Here is a 22,418-nt window from a genome sequence, read left to right as displayed (position 1 = left end):
TGGGCTGGGCCTTGGAGAACGGTCTGGGCCAGAGATAGGCAAGCCGGATCAGATGAGTATAGAGGTGGCAGAGAAAGCCCTGGGTTGGGAGATAGGACGAGAACACTGATGAGGGGGTGTCACAGAAACTAATGTCTAAGCCAGGGGGCGCTCAGCATTATCTGTTTGTAATGAAGGGTCTGAACCAGGAGAGATCACCCTGTTTTGTGCCTCGGCAGCTGAGAGGGTACACACAGGGGCCTCTTTCCTTCTCTCTCTCTCTCTCTCTCTCTCTTTTTAAAAGGTTTTATTTATTTATTCGTGAGAGACCAAGAGAGAGGCAGACACAGGCAGAGGGAGAAGCAGGCTCCATACAGAAGCTTGATGCGGGACTCAATCCCAGAACTCTGGGATCACGTTTTGAGCTGAAGGCAGATGCTCAATCACTGAGCCACCCAGGGGTCCCGGCCTCTTTCCTTCTAATGCTCCCTTGCCCGACTGTGCTTAGGCGGTGCCTACAATGGGAAACTAGCACAGGAACCTCTATTTTGCTTGCAAAGCGACCTTCCCTCCCACCACACCCTCCTGGCTACAGCCCACTGACCTGGGGAAGCCTGTCTGCCCAGGAGCCCTCCTGCCTCCCTCTGCCAGGCCAGGTGTGGCCACTCCTCTGGGCTCCTGGAAGCCAGAGATCCTCTACTCCACCCAGGTCTCTCCCACTGCCACCCCCCTCCCCAGGTCAAAACTCTATGTGTCTCTCTGGCCGCTTGCAAGGCTGAAGCAAAGGCCTCCAGGCTTTTCCTTTCCTGTGAATTAAGCCACGTATAAACAGTTTGCACTCAAAAGTCGCCAAAGGAGAGTGTTCCAAGTCTTCCTCCCTATAGGAAACTCGAAACTTGCGTGTCCTCTGTCAGAGCAGCACCACTCGTCACAGGCTATAGGTGCAAACAGCCTGATATCAGTTTACTGACGGACAAATGGATAAACACAGTGTTCTACAGCCACATGGTGAGGAAGTGTTCAGGCATGAAAAGGAAGGAAGCACTGACCCCTGCTGCATCATGGGTAGACCTTGAAAACATGATCCCAAGTGAAACAAGCCAGACAACAAAGGACACATATTCTAAGGTTCCATTTATAGGAAATGCCCAGAATGGGCAAATCCACAGAGACAAAGTAGATTAGTGATGGCTTTGGGCTGGGAGAAGTTGGGGTGGGAATGGGCTGAGAGGCTGGGGTGAGGGTGATGACCAAGGAGTGTGGGGTTTTGTTTTGGGGTGATGAAAGGGTTCTAAGATTGTGGTGATGGTCACACAGCTCTGAGTTCACTAAAAATCATCAAACTGTACACTTGATCTCATGAGTCATATGGTGTATGAATTATATCAATAAAACTGTCCCCCCCAAAAAAAACTGTCCCATACTGTCCCGTTCCCCCACCCCCGGGAATCCAGGGTTATCAGTTTATTACCTATCTCTCCAGAATTATGCATTGAAAACAAACATGTGGGATGCCTGGGTGGCTCAGCGGTTGGGCGTTTGCCTTTGGCTCGGGGCGTCACCCTGGAGTCCCAGGATCGAGTCCCACATCAGGCTCCTTGCATGGAGCCTGCTTCTCCTGTCTCTGCCTCTCTCTCTCTACCTCTCTCTGTATCTCTCATGAATAAGTAAATAAAATCTTAAAAAAAAAAAGAAAAGAAAACAAACATACTTTGGGGCACCTGGGTGGCTCATTTGGTTAAGTGTCCATCTCGTGATCTCAGCTCAGGTCTTAATTTCAGGGTCATGAGTTAAGGCCCCGCGTTGGGCTCCATGCTAGGCGTGGACCCTACTTAATAACATCAAAACACAAACATGCTTTACATACTCTCCCATGTACCTTGTAAAAATGTTATTTTTTTATTTTATATGTTTTCTTCCAACTTTTTAAGATTTTATTTATTTCAGAGAGAGCACATAAGTATGAGCAGGGGGAGTGGCAGGGGGAGAAGCAGACTCCCTGTGGAGCAGCGATCCTGATGTGGACTTAATCCCAGGACCCTAGGACCACGTCCTGAGCTGAAGGCAGATGCTTAACTGACTGAGCCATCCAAGCGCCCTCAACTTTTTTGTTTTGTAAGTAATCTCTATACCCAACAACATGGGGCTCAAACTCACAACCCCAAGATCAAGAGCTGCACACACCACTGACTGAGCCAGCCAGGTGCCTCTCCAACTTTTGTTTTGAAAAATTTCAGGTTTGCAGAGAACTTGCAAGACAAATACAACAAACACCCATGTCCCCTTTGCCTGGATTCACCAGCTAACACGCTGTATCATTTGCTTTATCTAGACACACATAAATACTTTTTCTTTTTTGGCAGAACTATTTACAGGTTGTAGTCATCATGACACTTAACTCCCAAAACTCTAGCTGACCAATGACATCCTACATAACTGGCATAATTATCACAATCAGGCCATTTACCCTGAGGCAACACCATTATTTCATAGATGATCTTTTTTAATTTATTTTTTTTAAGATTTTATTTATTTATTCATGAGAGACACACAGAGAGAGGCAGAGACACAGGCAGAGGGAGAAGCAGGCTCCCTGCAGGGAGCCCAATATAGGACTTGATCTGGGATCCCGGGATCATGACCTGAGCCAAAGGCAGACGTTCAACCGCTGAGCCACCCAGGCGTCTCTCATACATGATCTTTATTCAATTTGTCCAGTTGTCCCGGTGACATCGTATGTGGTGGCTTTTGATTTTTTTTTTTTAGGATTTTATTTATTTATTTATTTATTTATTTATTTATTTATTTATTTAAAGATTTTATTTAGTTATTCATGAGAGACAAAGAAAAGGCAGAGACATAGGCAGAAGGAGAAACAGGCTCCTTGCAGGGAGCCCCATGGGGGACTCGATCCTGGAACCCCAGGATTGTGCCCTGGGCTGAAGGCAGATGCTCAACTGCTGAGCCACCCAGGCATCCCTAAAGATTTTATTTACTTATTTATGAGAGACAGAGGCAGAGACATAGGCAGAGGGAGAAGAAAGATGCCTGTAGGGGGCCTGATGTGGGATTCGATCCCAGGACCCCGGGACTATAACCTGAGCTGAAGGTAGATGCTCAACCACTGAGCCACCCAGGTGCCCCTGCTTTTGATTTTTTAATCCAAGGTCTGATCTGGGGTCACACCTTATACTTAGTTGTCAAGATATGCAGTCTCTCCTTCAATTTATAAGCATTCACTGAAGTGTCTGCCTTCAGCTCATGTCATGATCCCAGGGTCCTGGGATGGAGCCTCAGGTCAGGTTCCCTGCTCAGTGGGGAGTCTGCTCCTCCCTCTCCCTCTGCCCTCCCCCTCAAATAAATAAATAAAATCTTTTTTTTTTTTAAGGATTTTATTTACTTATTCATGAGAGAGAGACAGAGACATAGTCAGAGGGAGAAGCAGGCTCCATAAAGGGAGCCTGATGTGGGACTCCATCCCGGGACCACAGGATCACGCCCTGAGCCAAAGGCAGACACCCAACCACTGAGCCACCCAGGTGTCCCAATAAATAAAATCTTAATAAAGAATAAATAAAAGTTTCCTGCCTCCTTGTCACCCACCCCCTTTATGACATTGACATATGACATTAAGATTCCAGACAGGTAGTTTTACAGTCCAGTCCTTACTTTGGTTTGATTATTTCCTAATGCAAAGAATCAGGAGAAACTTTTTTTAGACTTTTTTTTTTTATAATACAAAAAAGATAACTAAGTACACCATTCTGCATCTCATGTTCTCTAACAATGGGTCTTTTGAGAGCCCTGCGCATCAATACGTAGAGAGCTTCCTCATTCCTTTATACAGCTGCATAATATTCCATGGACCAGAGTTGATGTAATTTATTTAAACAGTTCCCCCAGGGTGGATGAGGACATTTAGGTGGTTTCCAGTCTTTTGTGATGGCAAACAATGCTGCCGGAAACAACCTCATAAATGCAGATTTTTTTCTGTGATAGTATACCTCTATTATAAACCCCTAGATGCAGGATTGTGGCCTTCCAGCTCTCATGTTTTAATTGAGGTAGAATTTACAAACAGTGAAATGCACAGGTTCTCAAATGGGCAGCTGTAGGTAAGGCACCCTAGAGAATTCCTCATTCCCCTTCTCAATCCCTCCGTTCCCATAAGCAGCTGCTGGCCTGATTGCTAGCACCACAGATTAGCCTATTCAAAAACTTTGTATAAATGGCACCACACAGTATGTACTCTTACTGTAAATTGAGGTGAAATTAACCATTTTTAAAATTTATTTATTTAAGATTTTATTTGAGAGGGAGAAGCAGACTCCCTGCTGAGCAGGGAGCCCAACATTGGGCTCGATCCCAGGACCCCGAGATCAGGACCTGAGCCCAAAGTAGACGCTCCACCAACTGAACCCCCCAGGTGCCCCTGAGGTTAACCATTTTGTTTTGTTTTATTTATGATAGTCACACAGAGAGAGAGAGAGAGAGAGGCAGAGACACAGGCAGAGGGAGAAGCAGGCTCCATGCACCGGGAGCCTGACGTGGGATTCGATCCCGTGTCTCCAGGATCGCGCCCTGGGCCAAAGGCAGGCGCTAAACCGCTGCACCACCCAAGGATCCCTGAGGTTAACCATTTTGAAGTGTACAGTTCAGTGGCATTGAGTATGTTTTTTGTTTTGTTTTGTTTTGTTTTGTTTTTGAGTATGTTTATAGTGTGGCACATCCACCACCTCTGTCTACTTCCAGAACATTTTTATCCCCCCAAAAGGAAAACCTATACCCCTGACCAGTCACTTTCCCATCTCTCCAGTGCATACGTGGGTGTCTGGCTTCTTCTGCATGGCATGTTTTTGAGATTTGTCCATCCTGTGTGTTTCTCGGTAGCTACCTGTGGTCTAATGTGGAGAAGTATTCCATTGTGTACCAAACCAGACATTTGAAACAACACATCCCCGGTCAGCCCTAGGCTCAGCTGGTGTAACCCTACAGCGTGGTGGCTCAGGCAAGACATAAGTATATTTCTCCGCGTAACTTCCCTAAAGTAGAAACTCTGCCCTCAGGAGGTTGTCGAGGGACCTGGGTCCCTTCTGTCTTGTAGCCCTGCATTCCCTGTAATGTTGTCCGTGTCCCTGTGGTCAAGTTTGGTTCATCACCACTATATCCATGCCCCAGCCATGGAGAAGAGGGAAGAGGCTATAGAGGTAAGCTTCCTTTGAAGGCTCTCCCAGAAGTTGCACACCTCGCATTCTTTTAACAAGAGAACTCAGTAACGTGATCGTCCCTCGCAGTGCACCCTGGGAAACGTAGTCTTGGGCTGGGCTTCCTATGTCAGCTGCGAGGCAAGGGGTCGGTCCCTAAAAGGAAGAAGGGGAGACTGGATCTAGGGTGGTGTAAGGGGAGTTATGGGATCAGAGGTGTTCACTGGAACCCAGGGCAGCTGACCTGTCCCTTCCCTGCCCTCCTTCCCAGCTGGGTCTGGGTTCTGCCCTAGGTTCCTGTAATCTCTCTGTAGGCCTGGATGCTGGGAGTCATGTACTTTTAAAAAACTTCTTTCTCTTTTTTAAAATAATTTTAAACTTGGAATGCCTGGGTGGCTCAGCGGTTGACCATCTGCCTTTGGCTCAGGGCATAATCCCAGGATTCTAGGATCAAGTCCCACATCAGGCTCCCTCTGCATATGTTTGGCCTCTCTGTCTCTCATGAATAAATAAAATCTCTAAAAAAGTAATAGTAATAATTTTAAACTTAAAGGAAGATCCAAAGAGTAAGAATAATGCAAAGAACACTTGTATACCCTTTACCTAGCTTCACATGTTTTAACATTTCCCCTCTGTTTTATGATTTGCATGTACACAAGCTTCATTTTCCCCCCTCTCTGCACATATGCCCCCTAAAAACTTTTTTTTTTTTCAGAATAGCTTTCATACATCATGGCTATTTACCCTCAAATAACTGAGTGTGTATTTTCTTAGAATATTCTCTTATTTATTCATGGTGAAGTTACTAATCTCAATGGGCTTCACTTGAATATAGTCTTTTGTCAAACCTACCAGAGGATATATACTTTCTTTTTTTTTTATGGTGAAAAAATTTATATTTAGATTTATAGCCGGCTGGACTCAGTTTAGATGATCCCAATTTTGTTGGCAACATCCAAAGCATCATAGTCAGGAGCCAGTCAAACATATGCTTTCTTCTCTCCATCAGGCCTGATCAAGGTGTTGACCTTGGCCACATCAGTGTCATAGAGCTTCTTCACAGCCTGTTTGATCTGGTGCTTATTGGCCTTGACATCCACAATGAACACAAGTGTGTTGTTGTCTTCTATTTTCTTCATGGCTGACTCAGTAGTTAAGGGGAACTTGATGATGGCATAGTGATCAAGCTTGTTTCTCCTGGGGGCACTCTTTCAAGGATATTTGGGCTGCCTTTGGAGACGCAGAGTCTTGGGTCGGAATGTAGGTGACGTGCGGATCTTCTTGTTTTTGTGACTGCACGCCTTTCAGCACCACTTTCTTAGCTTTCAAAACCTTTGCTTTGCCTTCGGCTTTGGGAGGGGCAGGGGCTTCCTTCTTCGCCTTTGGTGCCATCTTCATGAAAGGGCGGATATATACTTTCATATCAATATATCTTATCAAAACCTACCATAAAATAATTTCTTATGTGTTGCAATTAAGAAAACATATAAACAGGGGTGCATGGCTGGCTTAGTCAGAAGAGTGTGCAACTCTTGATCTCAGGGTCGTGAGTTCAAGCCCCATGTTGGGGCATAGAGCTTACTTAAATAAATAAACTTTTTTTTTTTTTAAGATTTTGTTTATTTATTCATGAGAGACACAGAGAGGCAGAGACATAAGCAGAGGGAGAAGCAGGCTCCCTGCAGGGAGCCTGAACTCCATCCCAGGACTCCAGGATCACACCCTGAGCCAAAAGCAGATGCTCAACCACTGAGCCACCCAGGCACCCCATAAATAAACTGTTAAAAAAACAATTTTATGAAAGAAAAGAATAAAAAAAATGTGTACATTTGCTTTTTTTTGTTGTTGTGTTTGCTACATTGGATCCTGGTTTGGAGGGAAATACTATAAGGGAGATTTGGGGGGACAGAGTAATCAGGAAATGGACACTTTATGTTATTATTGAGTTGTTGAAAGCCCTGGATTTGATCATCATCCCATGCTTGCTTAAGAGAATGACCTTGGCAGGGGGGGGGGGGGGCTGGGGGGCTCAGTTTGTTAAGCATCTGCCTTTGGCTCAGGTTGTGTTCCTGGATTCCTGAAATCAAGCCTCACATTGGGCTACCTGCTCAGCACAGAGTCTGCTTCTCCCTCTCCTCCCTGCTTGTGCGCTCACCCTCTCTCTCTCTCTCTTTCTCTCAAAGTATTTTAAAAGAGAGAGAACATGTCCTTGGGGCTCCTGGCTGGCTCCATTGGTAGAGCAGTGACTCTTGATCTCAGGATTGTGAGTTCAAGCCCTGTGTTGGGTGTGGAGCCTACTTAAAAGAAGGGGAAAGAGAAAGAATGTCTTTGTCCTTCAACAATATGTGCTAAAGTATGCAGGGGTCAAGGGCCATGGTATCTAACTGACAGGCAACTAACTCAAATGACTGGGGAAATAAATAAGTGATGATGTGTGCATATCACATATAGGGGCTGATAAAGCAAATGTGGCAGCAAGTTGATACTTGGGGAATCTGGGTAAAGGGTATACAGTTCTGCAAATTTGAGATTATTTCAAAATAGAAAGGGCTTCTGTTTTTGTTTTGGTTTGAAGGCGGATGGGAAGCCTCTGAGGTGTTTTGAGCTGGGAAGGGACCAGATCAGATTTGTCAGGCCACTGCCTGGCACCCGATACAGTGTGACGGGCCTGAAGGGTGCCTCCCAGCTGTTTGTAGAACAAAGGCCTGGGCAGGTGGGGAGACGTGGGTGATCACATCAGAAACAGAGGTTTATGGGAAAGAAAGGGATGTGCTAAGGGCCAGGTCTCTGGGTGGGTGGAGGGCATGCAGACAGGTGGCAGGGGGCAGGCAGACAGGTAAAAGGATGTAGAAGGTTTGAACATGTGAAGAAAGGATTAAACTGAGATGGAGAGTGGGTTGTAATTATATTAACTACATGTGGAATGTGCCAGCACCCCGTGAGCCTGCGGGTGGAGTCGTGTTACTCCTGAGGCATTCTGGAGAATGAGAAGGCTCATGGTCATGGTGGGTGTATGTGGGGCCAGGAAGAAGACAGAAACCTACCCCCAGCCCTGACTTGTCCAGCAGGATGGATGGGAAGCGACGACCAGGCCCAGGGCCTGGGGTGCCCCCGAAGCGGGCCCGTGGGGGCCTCTGGGATGAGGATGAGCCATTTCAGCCATCCCAGTTTGAGGAGGAGCTGGCGCTGATGGAGGAGATGGAGGCAGAGCACAGGCTGCAAGAACAGGAGGAGGAGTTGCTGCAGCCGCCCCTGGAGGGAGCCCCAGATGGTGAGACCTAGAGTGGGAAGAACCCCCTGCACCCCCATACTCATCCTGCCTGTGAACTGAGTCAGCCACAGAGCTCACCTGTAACCTCTGACTTCTGGCCCACTTTGAGCCCCACAATGTGCTGACTTTTGACTTCTTGCCAGTATGCCACCTTTGTTGCCTGCAGCTCCTTGGACCCTGACTCTTTTTTTTTTTTTTTTTTTTTTTGGACCCTGACTCTTGATCCCATAATCTCTCCTGAGTTACCTGCCTGAGCCAGAGCACCATGCCCACCTGACTTTCCTTTCACATATCAGATGCTACCTGAGAGGTCAGGGGGAGGGAGGGGGGCATTACATATTTCCAAGGGAGGACTACGACTCCATGTAGCCTGCTTCTCTCTCCCACCTGCCCAGGGCAGTTCTCCCCAACGGCCATAGATGCCCGCTGGCTTCGGCCCACCCCGCCCCCCCTGGATCCCCAGAAGGAGCCCCTCATCTTCCAGCAGTTGGAGATCGATCATTACGTGGGTGAGCTTGGTAGACAGAGGCCTGGTGGGTGGGAGGAGGGGTCCCAGGCTTTGAGGGAGGAGATGGACAGTACCCATGTAGGTGGCCAGGGCTATGGGTGACAGTGGGCAGCAAGAGGGGAAGGGGGTATGCAGGTGGCCAGCAGGGCTTCATGGAGGTGGGGAGTTGTCTTCCAACTGAGGCTCCTTGCTGGGGGGAGACAGGTGTGGTTTGACACCCATCCATCCGGAAACAGCATCTGCACTGAGCCAGGCCCTGTTCCGGTCAGACCAGGTCCCTGCTCTTGGAGGTTCACCTTCTAGAAGGATAGGCAGAATAAAAAAGGAAGTGGCTACTCACATAGCCATGTGGGTTGTAAAAAGACATGAGGTAGGGTGGAGGAGCCAGATTATGCATCTTGGGGGTCTGAGGAGGCTTCTTGAGGAGGTGTCAAGGAATGGGGTGGGATGGGGCTGTCTGGGGGAGAGATTCCAGCAGAGGGTCCCAAGGAGGGAGCAGGTCTGGAATATTTAAGGAACATCGAGATAGGGGGGCAGGAATGGGAGGGCATCTGAGGTCCTGTCTGCCAAGGCAAGGACTTGGGGCCTCCATTCTGAGTGGGCTGGAAAGCCTTTGGCCCTGGAGAGACCCATGCCACCTCGCAGGTTAGAAGCCTCCCCTGTAAGAGAGCAAAGAGACAAGCAAGCTCCAGGCAAGGAGGAAACATTGACAATCTTCCACGTATCTGACAAAAAAAACAGTACTGCGAATAAGTAAAGAACATTGAGATGTCAGCAGTAAGAAAAGGATCCAGTCTGCGAATGGGCAAAACACTTGAACAGACAATTCACTCGAGGATACAGAGTGGCAGATAAGCACTGGAGATGATGCTCAGTGTCACTGGCTGTCGGGAAGGTGCAGATAACAGCCACAGAGAGACCACACACACACACACACACACACACACACACACACACACACTCTCACCCCAAGACCAAGTGCTGAGGAAGACACAGAGCAATTGGAATGCTTGCTCACGAACACCTGGTGGGAATGCTCTGTGTTACAGTCCCTCTGGGAAACAGCCTGGAAGTTTCTTAGAGTTCAGCACCCCGCCCCGTTTCTTGAGATACAAGAATTACTCTACCTTTTTCATAGTACCAGGCAGTTCCACCCCTAGATATTTCCCCCAGAGTGACAAGAACCAGGTTCCATTTATATGAACAATCTCAAAAAGACAAAAGTAGAACAATGGAGAGCGGACAGGCCACTGGTGCCCTTGGTTGTGGTGGGAGGGGTTGTGGTTACAAAAGTACCTCCTGCTGGAGCTGTTTGGAGTGATGGAACCAGCTGGTACCCCGATTTTGGTGGTGGTTATGTGAATCTGTATGTGGTTAAAACTTATAACACTGCAAAAAAAAAAAAAAACTTATAACACTGCACGCACAAAGTCTTATTTAAAAGAAAATTTTTGCCCCCCCCCAAAAGGCAGGGGGCTCCCTCTAGCTGTACAGTGGCAAATGGACTGTAGAGGGACCAGCGGGAAGGTGGTAAAGGTGGAGCGAACAGTGTATATTAGCCTGGTGCAGGCAGAAGCACCCCAAGCTGCCCCTACCAGGGGCTGTGTTCTCAGCAGAGGGAGGCAAGCCTTTGAGGCCTGCCTCAAAGCCTGGGGAGGCAAGCCTTTGAGGAATCTGAGGGGGTAGCTCCTGCCTCGTCCTGTGATACCTGCAGGCCCAGCACAGCCCCTGCCCGGAGCACCCACGCCATCCCGCGACTCCGTGCCTATCCTGCGAGCCTTTGGAGTCACAGATGAGGGCGTGTCTGTCTGCTGCCACATCCATGGCTTTGCACCCTACTTCTATACCCCGGCGCCCTCTGGTGAGTGGCCCCAACCCACAAGACCCCCTCTGCCCCACCAGAGGCTCCCTGTGCTTCTGACCAGCCTCCCTGCCCTCAGGTTTTGGGTCCGAGCACCTGGGTGACCTGCAGCGGGAGCTGAATGCAGCCATCAGCAGGGACCAGCGAGGAGGGAAGGAGCTCACGGGGCCGGCAGTGCTGTCTGTGGAGCTGTGCTCCCGGGAGAGTGAGTGCTGCCTGGGGGGTCCAAGTGGGGGAGGCTCCCTCTGGTCTGGTGCCAGCCTCATCTGTCCGCAGGCATGTTCGGGTACCATGGCCATGGCCCCTCCCCATTCCTGCGCATCACCCTGGCACTACCGCGCCTCGTGGCCCCCGCCCGCCGCCTCCTGGAGCAGGGCATCCGTGTGGCAGGCCTGGGCACCCCCAGCTTCGCACCCTATGAGGCCAATGTGGACTTTGAAATCCGGTACAGCCCCCACCTCACTTCTGCAACCTGGACCCCCCCTTCCATCCCCAACCAGCTTCCACCCACTGATCCTTCCCCCTTGCAGGTTCATGGTGGACACAGACATCGTAGGCTGCAATTGGTTGGAACTCCCAGCAGAGAAATACATCCTGAGGCCTCAGGGGAAGGTGCGGGGCTCTGTGGGGGTGGGGTCACAGAGCGGGGACCCTGCAGCTACTGACATGCCCCATCCCTGTAGGCCACACTGTGTCAGCTGGAGGCAGATGTGCTGTGGTCTGATGTGGTCAGTCACCCGCCAGAAGGGCAGTGGCAGCGAATCGCACCCCTGCGTGTGCTCAGCTTTGACATCGAGTGTGCTGGCCGCAAAGGTCTGTCTCCCGGGCCTGGAGCTCCTCCTGCTCTCCCTGTATGTGTTAATGACATGCCAGTCTTGCCCCCGGAGCCCCCATATTTCTTGAGCCCACTCGGGAAGGAGGGAGTGGACGTGAAAATAGGTTATTGTAAGATTCTCAGTGGAAGGAGGATGGTGGTGGACAGTGACAGGGCAGCTCAGATAGGTGGGCAGGAAGGGCCTCAGGGGTGATGGGGTAAGATTTGTAAAGAAGGGTGAGCAGCCTCCCTACTACCACAGTGGCCCTCCAGAGAATAGCAAGTGCAAAGGCCTTGGGGCAGAACCATCCCAGTCTGTGAGGGAGAGGGAGAGGGCCAGAAGATGAAGGCAGAGGGGAACCAGGGTGGGTTTTGCAGGGTCTGCAGGCAGTGGGGATAGAGAGGAGTAGACAGGCTGGGGAGATTTGGAGTTGCAGCCACCCTGATGTGTCATGAAGGAAAAAGAGGAGTCCGGTCCCCTGCATCCCCTTTCTTCCCTGTGCAGGCATCTTCCCTGAGCCCGAGCGGGACCCCGTGATCCAGATCTGCTCACTGGGCCTCCGCTGGGGTGAGCCGGAGCCCTTCCTGCGCCTGGCACTCACCCTGCGGCCCTGTGCCCCAATCCTGGGCGCCAAAGTGCAGAGCTACGAGCGGGAGGAGGAGCTGCTCCAGGTGGCTATTGTTCCATGTGCCCTCATTCCCTCAGAACACCCCCCACCCCCGGTCCCCGTCTCCACATCCCAGGTTCAAGCCATTTTCTCTGGATGCTGAGATGCTGAGTTTTTGGGTTCAGATCCCTTTGCTGTGAGGGGTGAACATTTCCCCTCTGGGTTCTGTGTAACTTTCAGAAGCACCTGCCTAATCTTTCTACAGTGGGGAGGAGGGCTCTGGGGTTGTTGCTTTTGGGGGTTTCTGGAATGTTCCAGGAGTGGGGAAGATCCATGCCAGGGGGACGATCAGGATGACAATAGGGGTGACCCAATTGCTCCCATCCCCAGGCATGGTCAACCTTTATTCGCGCCATGGACCCTGACGTGATCACTGGCTACAACATCCAGAACTTTGACCTCCCATACCTCATCTCCCGGGCCCAGACTCTCAAGGTAGGGCAGGCAGCCGGGGGATGCTTGCTTTCAGAAGCCCCACTGGGAGCTCAAGAAGTGGGTGGCCACCCTGATCCTTCTTGCTGCCTCCTCCCTTGTGGCTCTCTCCCTTGGGTGGTCCGTCTTGCTCTGTATGGGCAGCCTACCGCCCCCAGTAGCTCCGGAGACATCACTGAAAACCCAGCTCTGGCCCTGCCCCTCCCCTGCTCCAAGTCCAGAAGGTTATCATGGCTTTGGCAGAAGCAAGGAGGGCATTTGTGGTTTAGTAAGGAAAGGATTGTGTGTTTGAGGGGCAGATGAAGTACCAGGGTAGAGTGTCTTGTCTTCTAGACTTGAAAATACATCAGTGAAAAATAAGGAAAAGGAAGGGGGGTTCCTTGAAGCGTGTGGCAAAACCTTGGTGCTTGGGGTGTGCTAGTTTGCTAGGACTGCTGGAACCCAGGGCTGCATACTTGGGTTGTCTCAAGCCTGAGATCAAAGCTTCACGGGGCTGGTTTTTCCTGAGGCCTCTCCTATCTTCTGGTGGTCTCAGGCATTCCTGGGGTGTAGAAAGTGGTCTCCCTAATTCTTCAGCCTGTCTTCCTTCTATGCATGTCTCTGCTCAAATCTCCCCTTTTCCTAAGGACACAGTCCTATGGGATCAACACCCACCCTGGTGACCTCGTCTTAACTTGGTCACCTGTAAAGACCTTATTTCCAAATGAGGTTATGTTCTGAGGTGTGGCAGGTTAGGACTTCAACATCTTGGGGGCTGTGCAGGAAGACACAATTCAACTCACAATGGGGTTATAGGTTATATTGTATCCTTTCTTCCTTTTCCTTATGTTTGGTTGGTTTTGTAACGAAAAATTAAAAAAATAAAAGTCATGCTTGAGGCAGTCATGCTGGCTGGCTCAGTCAGTAGAACAAGTGACTCTTGATCTCAGGGTGGTGGGTTCAAGCCCCATGTTAGTCATGAAGCCCACTAAAAAAATTAAATCAAATGCTATTTAAACTCTTTTTTTTTAATTTTTATTTATTTATGATAGTCACAGAGAGAGAGAGAGAGAGAGAGAGGCAGAGACACAGGCAGAGGGAGAAGCAGGCTCCATGCACCGGGAGCCCGACGTGGGACTTGATCCCGGGTCTCCAGGATCGAGCCCTGGGCCAAAGGCAGGCGCTAAACCGCTGCGCCACCCAGGAATTCCCCCAAATCAAATGCTATTTAAAAAAAAATCATGTCTACAGCCCCCAACAGCTCCAGGAAGAAGTCCATCCCTATTGATCTGGCATTTGTGCATAGGGCAGTCTCCTCTCCCTCTGTCCTCTGCCCTGCTGCTCCGCCAGCTCAGGCCTCTCCTCTCCTTCATGGCCCTCCTGCCTCACCCCTCCCATGCCACTCTGTGTCTTGACCTCAGACCCAGCTCTCTCTGCCCTTGCTGTGCTCCCACCTAGCGGCCCCCTGGACACCGCCTCCCCATGCACACACTGCCTCCCCAGTAAGCTCAGCACACACTGCCTCACCACTAAGTCCTCTAATCTGCTGCCCATCTGAGTGCAGCTTCCCAGCCACTGGGCACCATTCTTGCCCCCCTTAGTCCCATAGTCATCAGGCCTCTGATTCTCCCCATCCTGTCCTCCTATCTTTCACTTCTGGTCCATGCCTACCTGGCCCCAGAGGGTTTTTCTGCATCAGAACTGCCCCTGTGCCTGGGTGGCACAGTTGGTGAAGTATCTGCCTTTGGCTCAGGTCATGATCCTGGGGTCCTGCGATCCAGTCCTGAGTGAGGCTCCCTGCTTAGTGGGGAGCTTCCTTCTCCCTCTGCCTCTGCTTCTGGGGTCAAATAAATAAAATCTTAAAAAAAAAAAAAAAGAACTGCCCTGCTTCTGGCCACCTAGCCCTGGGCTCCCAGCAGGAAGAGTGGCATCATGGGTGTCATGACTTGCTGACTCTCCATTCCTGTGGCTCGGCCCCAGGCATCCCAAATCCGGCCCGGCCACTCCCCACCGCAGCTTGGCCCTGTCCATGTGCTTCATCCCCAGGTGCACACCTTCCCCTTCCTGGGCCGCGTGTCTGGCCTCCGCTCCAACATCCGGGACTCATCCTTCCAGTCCAAGCAGACCGGCCGGCGGGACAGCAAGGTGGTCAGCATGGTGGGCCGCGTACAGATGGACATGCTGCAGGTACGTGGACAGGACCGGGCTGGTGCCCCCACCCCCAGGGCTGCTGCCTGTGTCCCGGACCCACCTTGCACCTCCTGCCTCAGGTGCTGCTGCGTGAGTACAAGCTCCGCTCCTACACGCTCAACGCCGTGAGCTTCCACTTCCTGGGCGAGCAGAAAGAGGATGTGCAGCACAGCATCATCACTGACCTACAGGTGCCTGGCCACGAGCCTGGGCCCTCCAACCCCTCCTGCTGCCTGCCCTGCCCTGCCCTTTCACCTCCACCTCCACCTCCTGCCCCTGACCTCCAATCTTTCTCTTTTGTCTCCTCCTCTGACCTCAGCCAACCAACCCTTCTCCTGACTTTCACCTTGACCTCTTGCTTTTGACTTGTGACCTCCCCCTGCAGATGTGACTCCACATTCCTGTCTGCTCTCGTGACCTCTGGCACTGCAACCTTTATTCTGCTCTCCTGCCCCCACCTCTGGTCCGTGCTCACCCTTCAGACTGTTCCCTCCTCCCTCTGACCCCTTCGGACTCCCTAACCCATCTCCCTGCCCACTCCATGCCCCAGCCCTTGCCCTCTCCCTGACCCTGAGTTCCCGCAGCCACCCCCACGTCCCCTGATGCCACCGGTGCCTGTCCCCAGAACGGAAATGACCAGACGCGCCGCCGGCTAGCTGTGTATTGCCTCAAGGATGCCTTCCTGCCCCTGCGGCTGCTGGAGCGGCTCATGGTGCTGGTGAACGCCATGGAGATGGCACGTGTCACTGGCGTGCCCCTTGGCTACCTGCTCAGCCGTGGCCAGCAGGTCAAGGTCGTGTCCCAGCTGCTGCGACAGGTCAGCAGGCAGAGCTGAGGGTGGGCCCAGTCATAATGCGCCTCAGCAAACCCCTCACTCGTGGCCTCTGGTCACTTGCCATGACAATCCGATGCTCTTCCCTGCTCTTCCTCCTTCCTCTCCGGGTCTGTCCTGCCTATGCCTGCCTCCATTTCCCAACTTCTCCCCTCCCAGGCCATGCGCGAGGGACTACTGATGCCCGTGGTGAAGACAGAGGGTGGCGAGGACTACACGGGGGCCACAGTCATCGAGCCCCTCAAAGGGTGAGGCCTCATGGCTGGGGTAGGGGGGGGGCTCGGGGTTCCTGGCCCTGACTCCCCCCACCGCCCTCCCAGGTACTATGATGTCCCCATCGCCACCCTGGACTTCTCCTCTCTGTACCCATCCATCATGATGGCCCATAACCTGTGCTATACCACACTCCTGCGGCCGGGGGCTGCCCAGAAACTAGGGTATGGCACCTTCTTCATCCCGTGTACCCCAGGGGCCATTTTCAAGGCAGGGCAGGGCTGGGGGCCCAGAAATTGTGGGGAGGGGCATAGAGGGGAGACTTGAGAGGTGGGGAGAGCCTGAGGGGTCTGGAGGAGGAAGAGATGGGGAGGCCAGGTTCATGCCCTCTCCACTCCTACCTCTGCATTCTCCGATCCAGCCTGACCAAGGATCAGTTCATCAAGACGCCCACAGGGGATGAGTTTGTGAAGACGTCAGTGCGGAAAGGGCTGCTGCCCCAGATCCTGGAGAACCTGCTCAGCGCCCGGAAGAGGTGGGTTCTCGAGCATCCCACCCACCCCTGCTCAAACTTGCTGAGGCACCTTGTCAATCCCTGTCCCTTGTGGGTCACCCAGGATTGCCACGCCACACTTAACTGCAGCTTTGTGTGAATTAGAACAAAATGGCCCTCCAGACAGCTCCCATTTGCCCTTTTTGCTGGGTGCCTCTGTGCAGTGCACAACCTGGACAACTGTACATGGCACCCATTTCTAGAAAGGCACCCTGACCAGTGCCCAGGCCTCTCATCTTTCCCTGAGATCTGGGACACTGCATCAATGGCCTTTGTTTCCTGTCCTTCCAGGGCCAAGGCCGAACTGGCCAAAGAGACAGACCCCCTGCGTCGTCAGGTCTTGGACGGGCGGCAGCTGGCCCTAAAAGTGAGTGCCAACTCTGTATATGGCTTCACTGGTGCCCAGGTGGGCAAGCTGCCATGTCTGGAGATCTCCCAGGTGAGTGCTCAGTTTCTGCATCAGGCAAGGGGTGGGCAGACTACCCCTCCCTAGGAGAAGCAGGTGGCTGTGTGGCAGAGGTCCCATTTCCCCAACTTGCTGAACGTCCTCTGTGGGTCCAGCAGGTGGCAAAACGGATAAGGGTTCCTGCCCTCCTGCAGTACACAGCCTCATGGGCACACAGATGGTGACAGCAGTAAATGCATATAGAAGGCACTTGGTGCCAAGGGCTCTGCAGACAGATGAAGCAGGGGAGGGACGGGGAGTGGTGGGGTGAGCAGAGGTTTTGTTCATTGCTCATTCATTCCATCTGTCTAGTCAGTCTGACAGACCCCACCCACCTCCTCCCCTGGTCCCTGTGAAGATGGGGCTACATTAGGCCTCTAGCCTAATGGGAGTACAGGGCCATGTCTCCACTCATGGGGGCTAGGGCAGTGCCAGGGGCCCACCAATAGAATAGCCAGGCTCTGACGTTTGATGCACCGTGTGTGGTCCATCGCTGAGGGAGCTGGTGCAGGGGTGCATCCTCCCCGCTCAAGGTGGGAAGATGCTTGGAGGGTGCTTGGTCAGCGCTCTGCTCTGAGAGGGACTGCAGGCAGAAAAGCCCACTGCCTCCCTCCTTGCTGCACAGCAGTGTCCTAGGCCTGTTTACCAGAGGCAGCTCTGCTGCTTGGACAGAAAAACAGATCCATGGTTTTAACAGAGGATCTGAGTCTGTGGCTCTACCAAGCTGGGATGGTGGCCTAAGAGAGCCTTAGAAAGGTCTTCTGTCCACCTCTGCCCTGGATTTGGGTCTTGGCACATTCCAGACTTGGTTACTTGCAGCCATGGGAAGCTCCCTTTGTATCTGGGCACTATGTCAGTCCTCATGTGGCTCTGGATGGAAGACTTGGAAGAACTGCCAGTGGCTGGACTTTTGGTGGGAGAGGTCTATCCACACACCCACCCACCTTCAGTTCAGGGGCTTCTCCCAAGACCACCTTCTCATCCAGTGATCCACTAGAAGGACTCAAGGAACTCCGGAAAGTCATCAGACTCACGATTATGACTTCATACAGTTAAAGGATAGGGATTAAAATCAGCCGTGGGCAAAGGCATAGAGTTTCTGCTTCGTCTCTCACAGTGGAATCACACAGACCGTGCTTATTGCTGCTGGCATTGATGTGTGACAACACGCACAGAGGGTTTCCCACAAGGGAAGCTCACACGAGCCTCAGGTCCTGGGCTTTTACTGGAGCCAGTCACGTAGGCATGGAACATCTGTGGGACTGACCGTCGTTACTCCATGCCCTGCAGAGGTCAGGCTGAACCCATGTGGCCCAAGGCCTCACTGTGAGTCATGTTGTTAGTGTAGTCCAAGGGCCTACGTGAACAGAGACACCCTCTTAGCTGGACATTCCAAGGGCTTAGAGGTTCCCTCTATGAGCCAGGCCTCTTTTGGGGGCAAGGTTCATCCCACAGTGCATCCCACCTGTCCTCCAGTCACTGGCCTTCCATAGTTCCCCAGGGGCCTCCCCAGCCTCCATGGTGGAAAGAGGTGGGTGTTCAGCTATCAGACTCTAGCCCCTGAGACAGAGGCCAAGCAAGGAGGGTTTGGCTTTCCTCCCTGTGGAGCTCCCTCATCAGAGCTGCTGCTTCCTGGTCTTATCTATCTTTTCTATATATATTTTTAAAGATTTTATTTGTTCATGAGAGACACAAAGAGATAGAGTCAGAGACATAGGCAGAGGGAAAAGCAGGCTCCTTGCAAGGAGCCCATGTGGGACTTGATCCCGGATCCTGGGATCAGGATCTGAACCAAAGGCAGACACTCAACCGCTGAGCCATCCAGGCATCCCTATTTTTTTTTTAAGATTTTATTTGTTTATTCATGAGAGATACACAGAGAGGCAGAGACATAGGCAGAGGGAGAAGCAGGCTCCCTGTGGGGATGCGGGGCTCGATCCCAGGACCCCGGCATCACACCTTGAGCCGAAGGCAGACGTTCAGTCACTGAGCCACCCAAGTGGCCCTCTTATCTGTCTTTTCCTTGCTCACCTTCTCTCTGTCCCGCTGTCATGTTTGTTTCTTAGCTTCCTTCCTTATTGCTGTGTCTCAGGCTTATAGGCGCAGGGAGATGGAATAATAAAAACAAAATAAAACACAGAGTCGTTCCAGGAAAAGATGAAGGAAAGCAAAAGGAACAGATAGAATAAACAAGGGAAGTAGTAAAGTGGTAGATTTAAGCCCAGAGATGATCAATGATTAAACTAAACATAAGTCATCTAAATGCTCTAGTTAAATGACAGAGATCTGACTGGATCCAATCAAACCAAAACAGAAGAGTCACACCCATTCCTCCTTGGTTTGTGCCCCCTGGCCCCCACTGCCCCGGCTTCAGCTTCTTATAGACTTTTAGAAAGTTTCCCCATGAAGCTAGCACAGCTCCCTATGCTGCAGGACACTTAACAGCGTGTAGGTCATTTCCAGTTGCCCATGGATGTGGGGGTGTCAATGCTGGCTTTCGGGAAGGGGCCAGGAGTGCCAGTGGTCCTGCACCACAGAGCTGCCTGCAATGTTCCCACATGCCATGGCACCTCTGTGGAGGGAAGAGGGGTGCAGATGGCCTCCTCTGGCTTCGGCCTCTCCAACACACATCTTTTGCAGTCATTCCTTTTCTGTGCCCAGAGCCTGGGGCCAGGGACCCAGTCCTTTCCAACAGATCGTTAAGGAGCAGCCTAGTAGCCCCATTTTTTAAAAAAGATTTTATTTATTTATTCATGAGAGACATAGAGAGAGAGAGCCAGAGACATAGCAGAGGGAGAAACAGGCTCCATGCAGGGAGCCTGATGCGGGACTCAATCCTGGACTCCAGGATCATGCCCTGAGCCAAAGGCAGATGCTCTACCCCTGAGCCATCCAGGTGTCCCAGTAGCCCCATTTTGTAGATTTGGAAATCTACAGAGAGGTTGGGTGACTTACTCAAGTCCACACCCCCAGGAAGTAACAGAAGTGGCATCCTGAGCCAGTGTTCGGTGTAGATGGCTCCTGGGCCCTCACTGTGTGATTCTCTTCCTGACAGAGCGTCACTGGGTTTGGGCGCCAGATGATTGAGAAAACAAAGCAGCTGGTGGAGTCCAAGTACACAGTGGAGAATGGCTATAGCGCCAACGCCAAGGTCAGAGGCCCCCCCACCTGCTGCCTAGAGATGGGCCTGGGGCTGGTTGGGGGAGTGCAGGGGTTGGTTCCCATCTCCCCTTGCCTCCCAGTCACACACGCTCCTCCCCAGGTGGTGTATGGTGACACTGACTCAGTCATGTGCCGATTTGGTGTCTCCTCGGTGGCTGAGGCAATGGCCTTGGGGCGGGAGGCTGCAGACTGGGTGTCAGGCCACTTTCCCCCGCCCATCCGGCTCGAGTTTGAGAAGGTAAGTGGGAGCTTCCCTCAGGGCTTGGAGTGGGCAGGCGTGGGTCTCGCAAGTTTCAGAGGGTCTCTGGGTCTTGGTGCCTGCAAGTTTTAAGAATGCATTTGTGTGAGGTTCCTCTGGTATGGGAACCCTGGTGTTGCTCAGGGTCCCTCCATTTCAGGGAGCCCTGATCTGGGTACTCTGGGTATCCCGTTCTTTACATTCATATGCCCCAGTTTTGAGGTATTTTGCTGCCTGGATGCCCCAGAGTTTGAAAACCTCTAAAGCCTTGGGCTTTGCTACTACACAGGATAGGATAGTGTCTACTTTTTGAAAACCTTGTCAGTCTTAGAGTATCTCTGTTTCTGGGTTTGGGGGCTGCCTTGGGCAGTGGGAACCCTAATGGGATGGTGAATCCTAGATCAAGGCACCATTGCCCAGGGCTCCTTGGCTTCCTTCCAGCAGCAATCAGGCTGGGGTCTGGGGACTCACACTGCATTTTATTCCCAAGGTTCAAACTTAGGGTCAGGTCTTGGGTATACCTGCTCTCAAATTTGGAGCCTCCCAATTTTGAGAAGCCCCTACCTCAAGGTTCACACTGGGGCCTTAGTCTCAACTCCTTGAGGGAGTGCTGCTGTGTATCCCTGTCTGCCTCAGATCTGTCCCCAGATCCGATTCGGGGCTCTCCAGACTACACCCCTGTGTCTGGATCTTGTGTGTGTGTGTGTGTGTGTGTGTGTGTGTGTGTGTTTTTGATATTTTATTTATTTGTTAATGAGAGACAGAGAGAGGCAGAGACATACGCAGAGGGAGAAGCAGGCTCCATGCAGGGAGCCCGATGTCAGACTGCATCCCAGGATCCTGGGATCACGACCTGAGCTGAAGGCATACGCCCAACCATTAAGCCACCCAGGCGTCCCTGGATCTCGTGCTTTAGGGCCTGTTTCTAGGTTTATCCCCATGTCTGATTCAGATCTGAGGCCCTGGGAATGCTGACAGTGTCCCTGGGCTCAGGCACTGGGGTCTTAGGGTCTATGTCCCCTCAGAGTCCCCAGTCCCACATTGCACAGACCAGCCCTGTGTGTCCTCAGTTTCTGAGGGAAGTCTCAGGACTCAGGAAGCCTCAGGAAGTCTCAGCCATGGGTCCCCCCCAGGTCTACTTTCCCTACCTGCTCATCAGCAAGAAGCGCTACGCCGGCCTGCTCTTCTCCTCCCGGCCGGATGCGCATGACCGCATGGACTGCAAGGGCCTGGAGGCCGTGCGCCGGGACAACTGCCCCCTCGTGGCCAACCTCGTCACTGCCTCCCTGCGCCGCTTGCTCATCGACCGGTGGGTGGGCCCCTGCCCCCAGCGCTGGAGGCCATGCCCCTCCCCCTCAGACCCCGGAGCCCCGGCCTCCAGCCCCCTCCTCCCTTGGGGACACAGGTGTCGGGCCCAGGGCCCAGCTCATCCTCGGTGGTGGAACGGTGGAAAGACTGTGGGGTCGGAACAGCTGTGGGTCGAGGCCCCGCCTCTGCCACCTTGCAGCCTGTGGCCAGCCACGTCCCTCCGCCTTGGGGCTCAGCCCCCAGGGCACATCCTGGCCCCCCAGCCTCGGGGGTGGGTGGGGTACCGGCCTGGTCCTTGGCGGCCACTAGGGACACCCCCATCCTGGCCCTGCAGAGACCCCGCGGGTGCCGTGGCCCACGCACAGGACGTCATCTCCGACTTGCTGTGTAACCGCATCGACATCTCCCAGCTGGTCATCACCAAGGAGCTGACCCGTGCGGCAGCGGACTACGCCGGCAAGCAGGCCCACGTGGAGCTGGCTGAGAGGTGCGCCCGGGGGAGGGGGTGTCGAAGCGCCACCCAGAAATAGGCCGGCTCCTGCCAGCTGGGCGCCTCTTCCTACGCCCCCGCCCGCCCCCGCCATCCCACCTGCCCTCACCCGCCCGGCTGCCCCGATCTCCCCGCAGGATGAGGAAGCGGGACCCCGGGAGTGCGCCCAGCTTGGGCGACCGTGTCCCCTACGTGATCATCGGCGCTGCCAAGGGCGTGGCTGCCTACATGAAGTCCGAGGTCAGGCCCACCTGCCCGCTCCGCCCAGCTC

General features: G+C 52.6%; 1 protein-coding gene across 1 annotated transcript in view; it reads left to right on the top strand.

Moving 5' to 3' along the window:
- POLD1 (DNA polymerase delta 1, catalytic subunit) overlaps positions 1-22,418 on the top strand; it is a 28,772-nt gene that overhangs the window by 3,805 nt on the left and 2,549 nt on the right. The window contains exons 2-22 of the mRNA XM_055311415.1: positions 8,209-8,454; positions 8,850-8,963; positions 10,677-10,823; positions 10,903-11,028; positions 11,100-11,268; positions 11,354-11,435; positions 11,507-11,636; positions 12,143-12,309; positions 12,636-12,740; positions 14,763-14,903; positions 14,987-15,097; positions 15,532-15,723; positions 15,898-15,986; positions 16,059-16,175; positions 16,373-16,486; positions 16,796-16,943; positions 20,005-20,100; positions 20,212-20,349; positions 21,483-21,658; positions 21,992-22,144; positions 22,285-22,387. Coding sequence (XP_055167390.1) covers positions 8,253-8,454; positions 8,850-8,963; positions 10,677-10,823; positions 10,903-11,028; positions 11,100-11,268; positions 11,354-11,435; positions 11,507-11,636; positions 12,143-12,309; positions 12,636-12,740; positions 14,763-14,903; positions 14,987-15,097; positions 15,532-15,723; positions 15,898-15,986; positions 16,059-16,175; positions 16,373-16,486; positions 16,796-16,943; positions 20,005-20,100; positions 20,212-20,349; positions 21,483-21,658; positions 21,992-22,144; positions 22,285-22,387 — 2,820 coding nt within the window. The 5' untranslated portion in view covers positions 8,209-8,252. The remainder of the gene's footprint in view (positions 1-8,208; positions 8,455-8,849; positions 8,964-10,676; positions 10,824-10,902; positions 11,029-11,099; positions 11,269-11,353; positions 11,436-11,506; positions 11,637-12,142; positions 12,310-12,635; positions 12,741-14,762; positions 14,904-14,986; positions 15,098-15,531; positions 15,724-15,897; positions 15,987-16,058; positions 16,176-16,372; positions 16,487-16,795; positions 16,944-20,004; positions 20,101-20,211; positions 20,350-21,482; positions 21,659-21,991; positions 22,145-22,284; positions 22,388-22,418) is intronic.

The sequence above is a fragment of the Nyctereutes procyonoides genome, unplaced genomic scaffold (assembly GCF_905146905.1).
Source record: "Nyctereutes procyonoides isolate TBG_1078 unplaced genomic scaffold, NYPRO_anot_genome, whole genome shotgun sequence".
Taxonomy (NCBI): domain Eukaryota; kingdom Metazoa; phylum Chordata; class Mammalia; order Carnivora; family Canidae; genus Nyctereutes; species Nyctereutes procyonoides.
The sequence above is the reverse complement of the archived record's forward strand: the minus strand, read 5'-3'. Positions and strand labels throughout refer to the sequence as shown.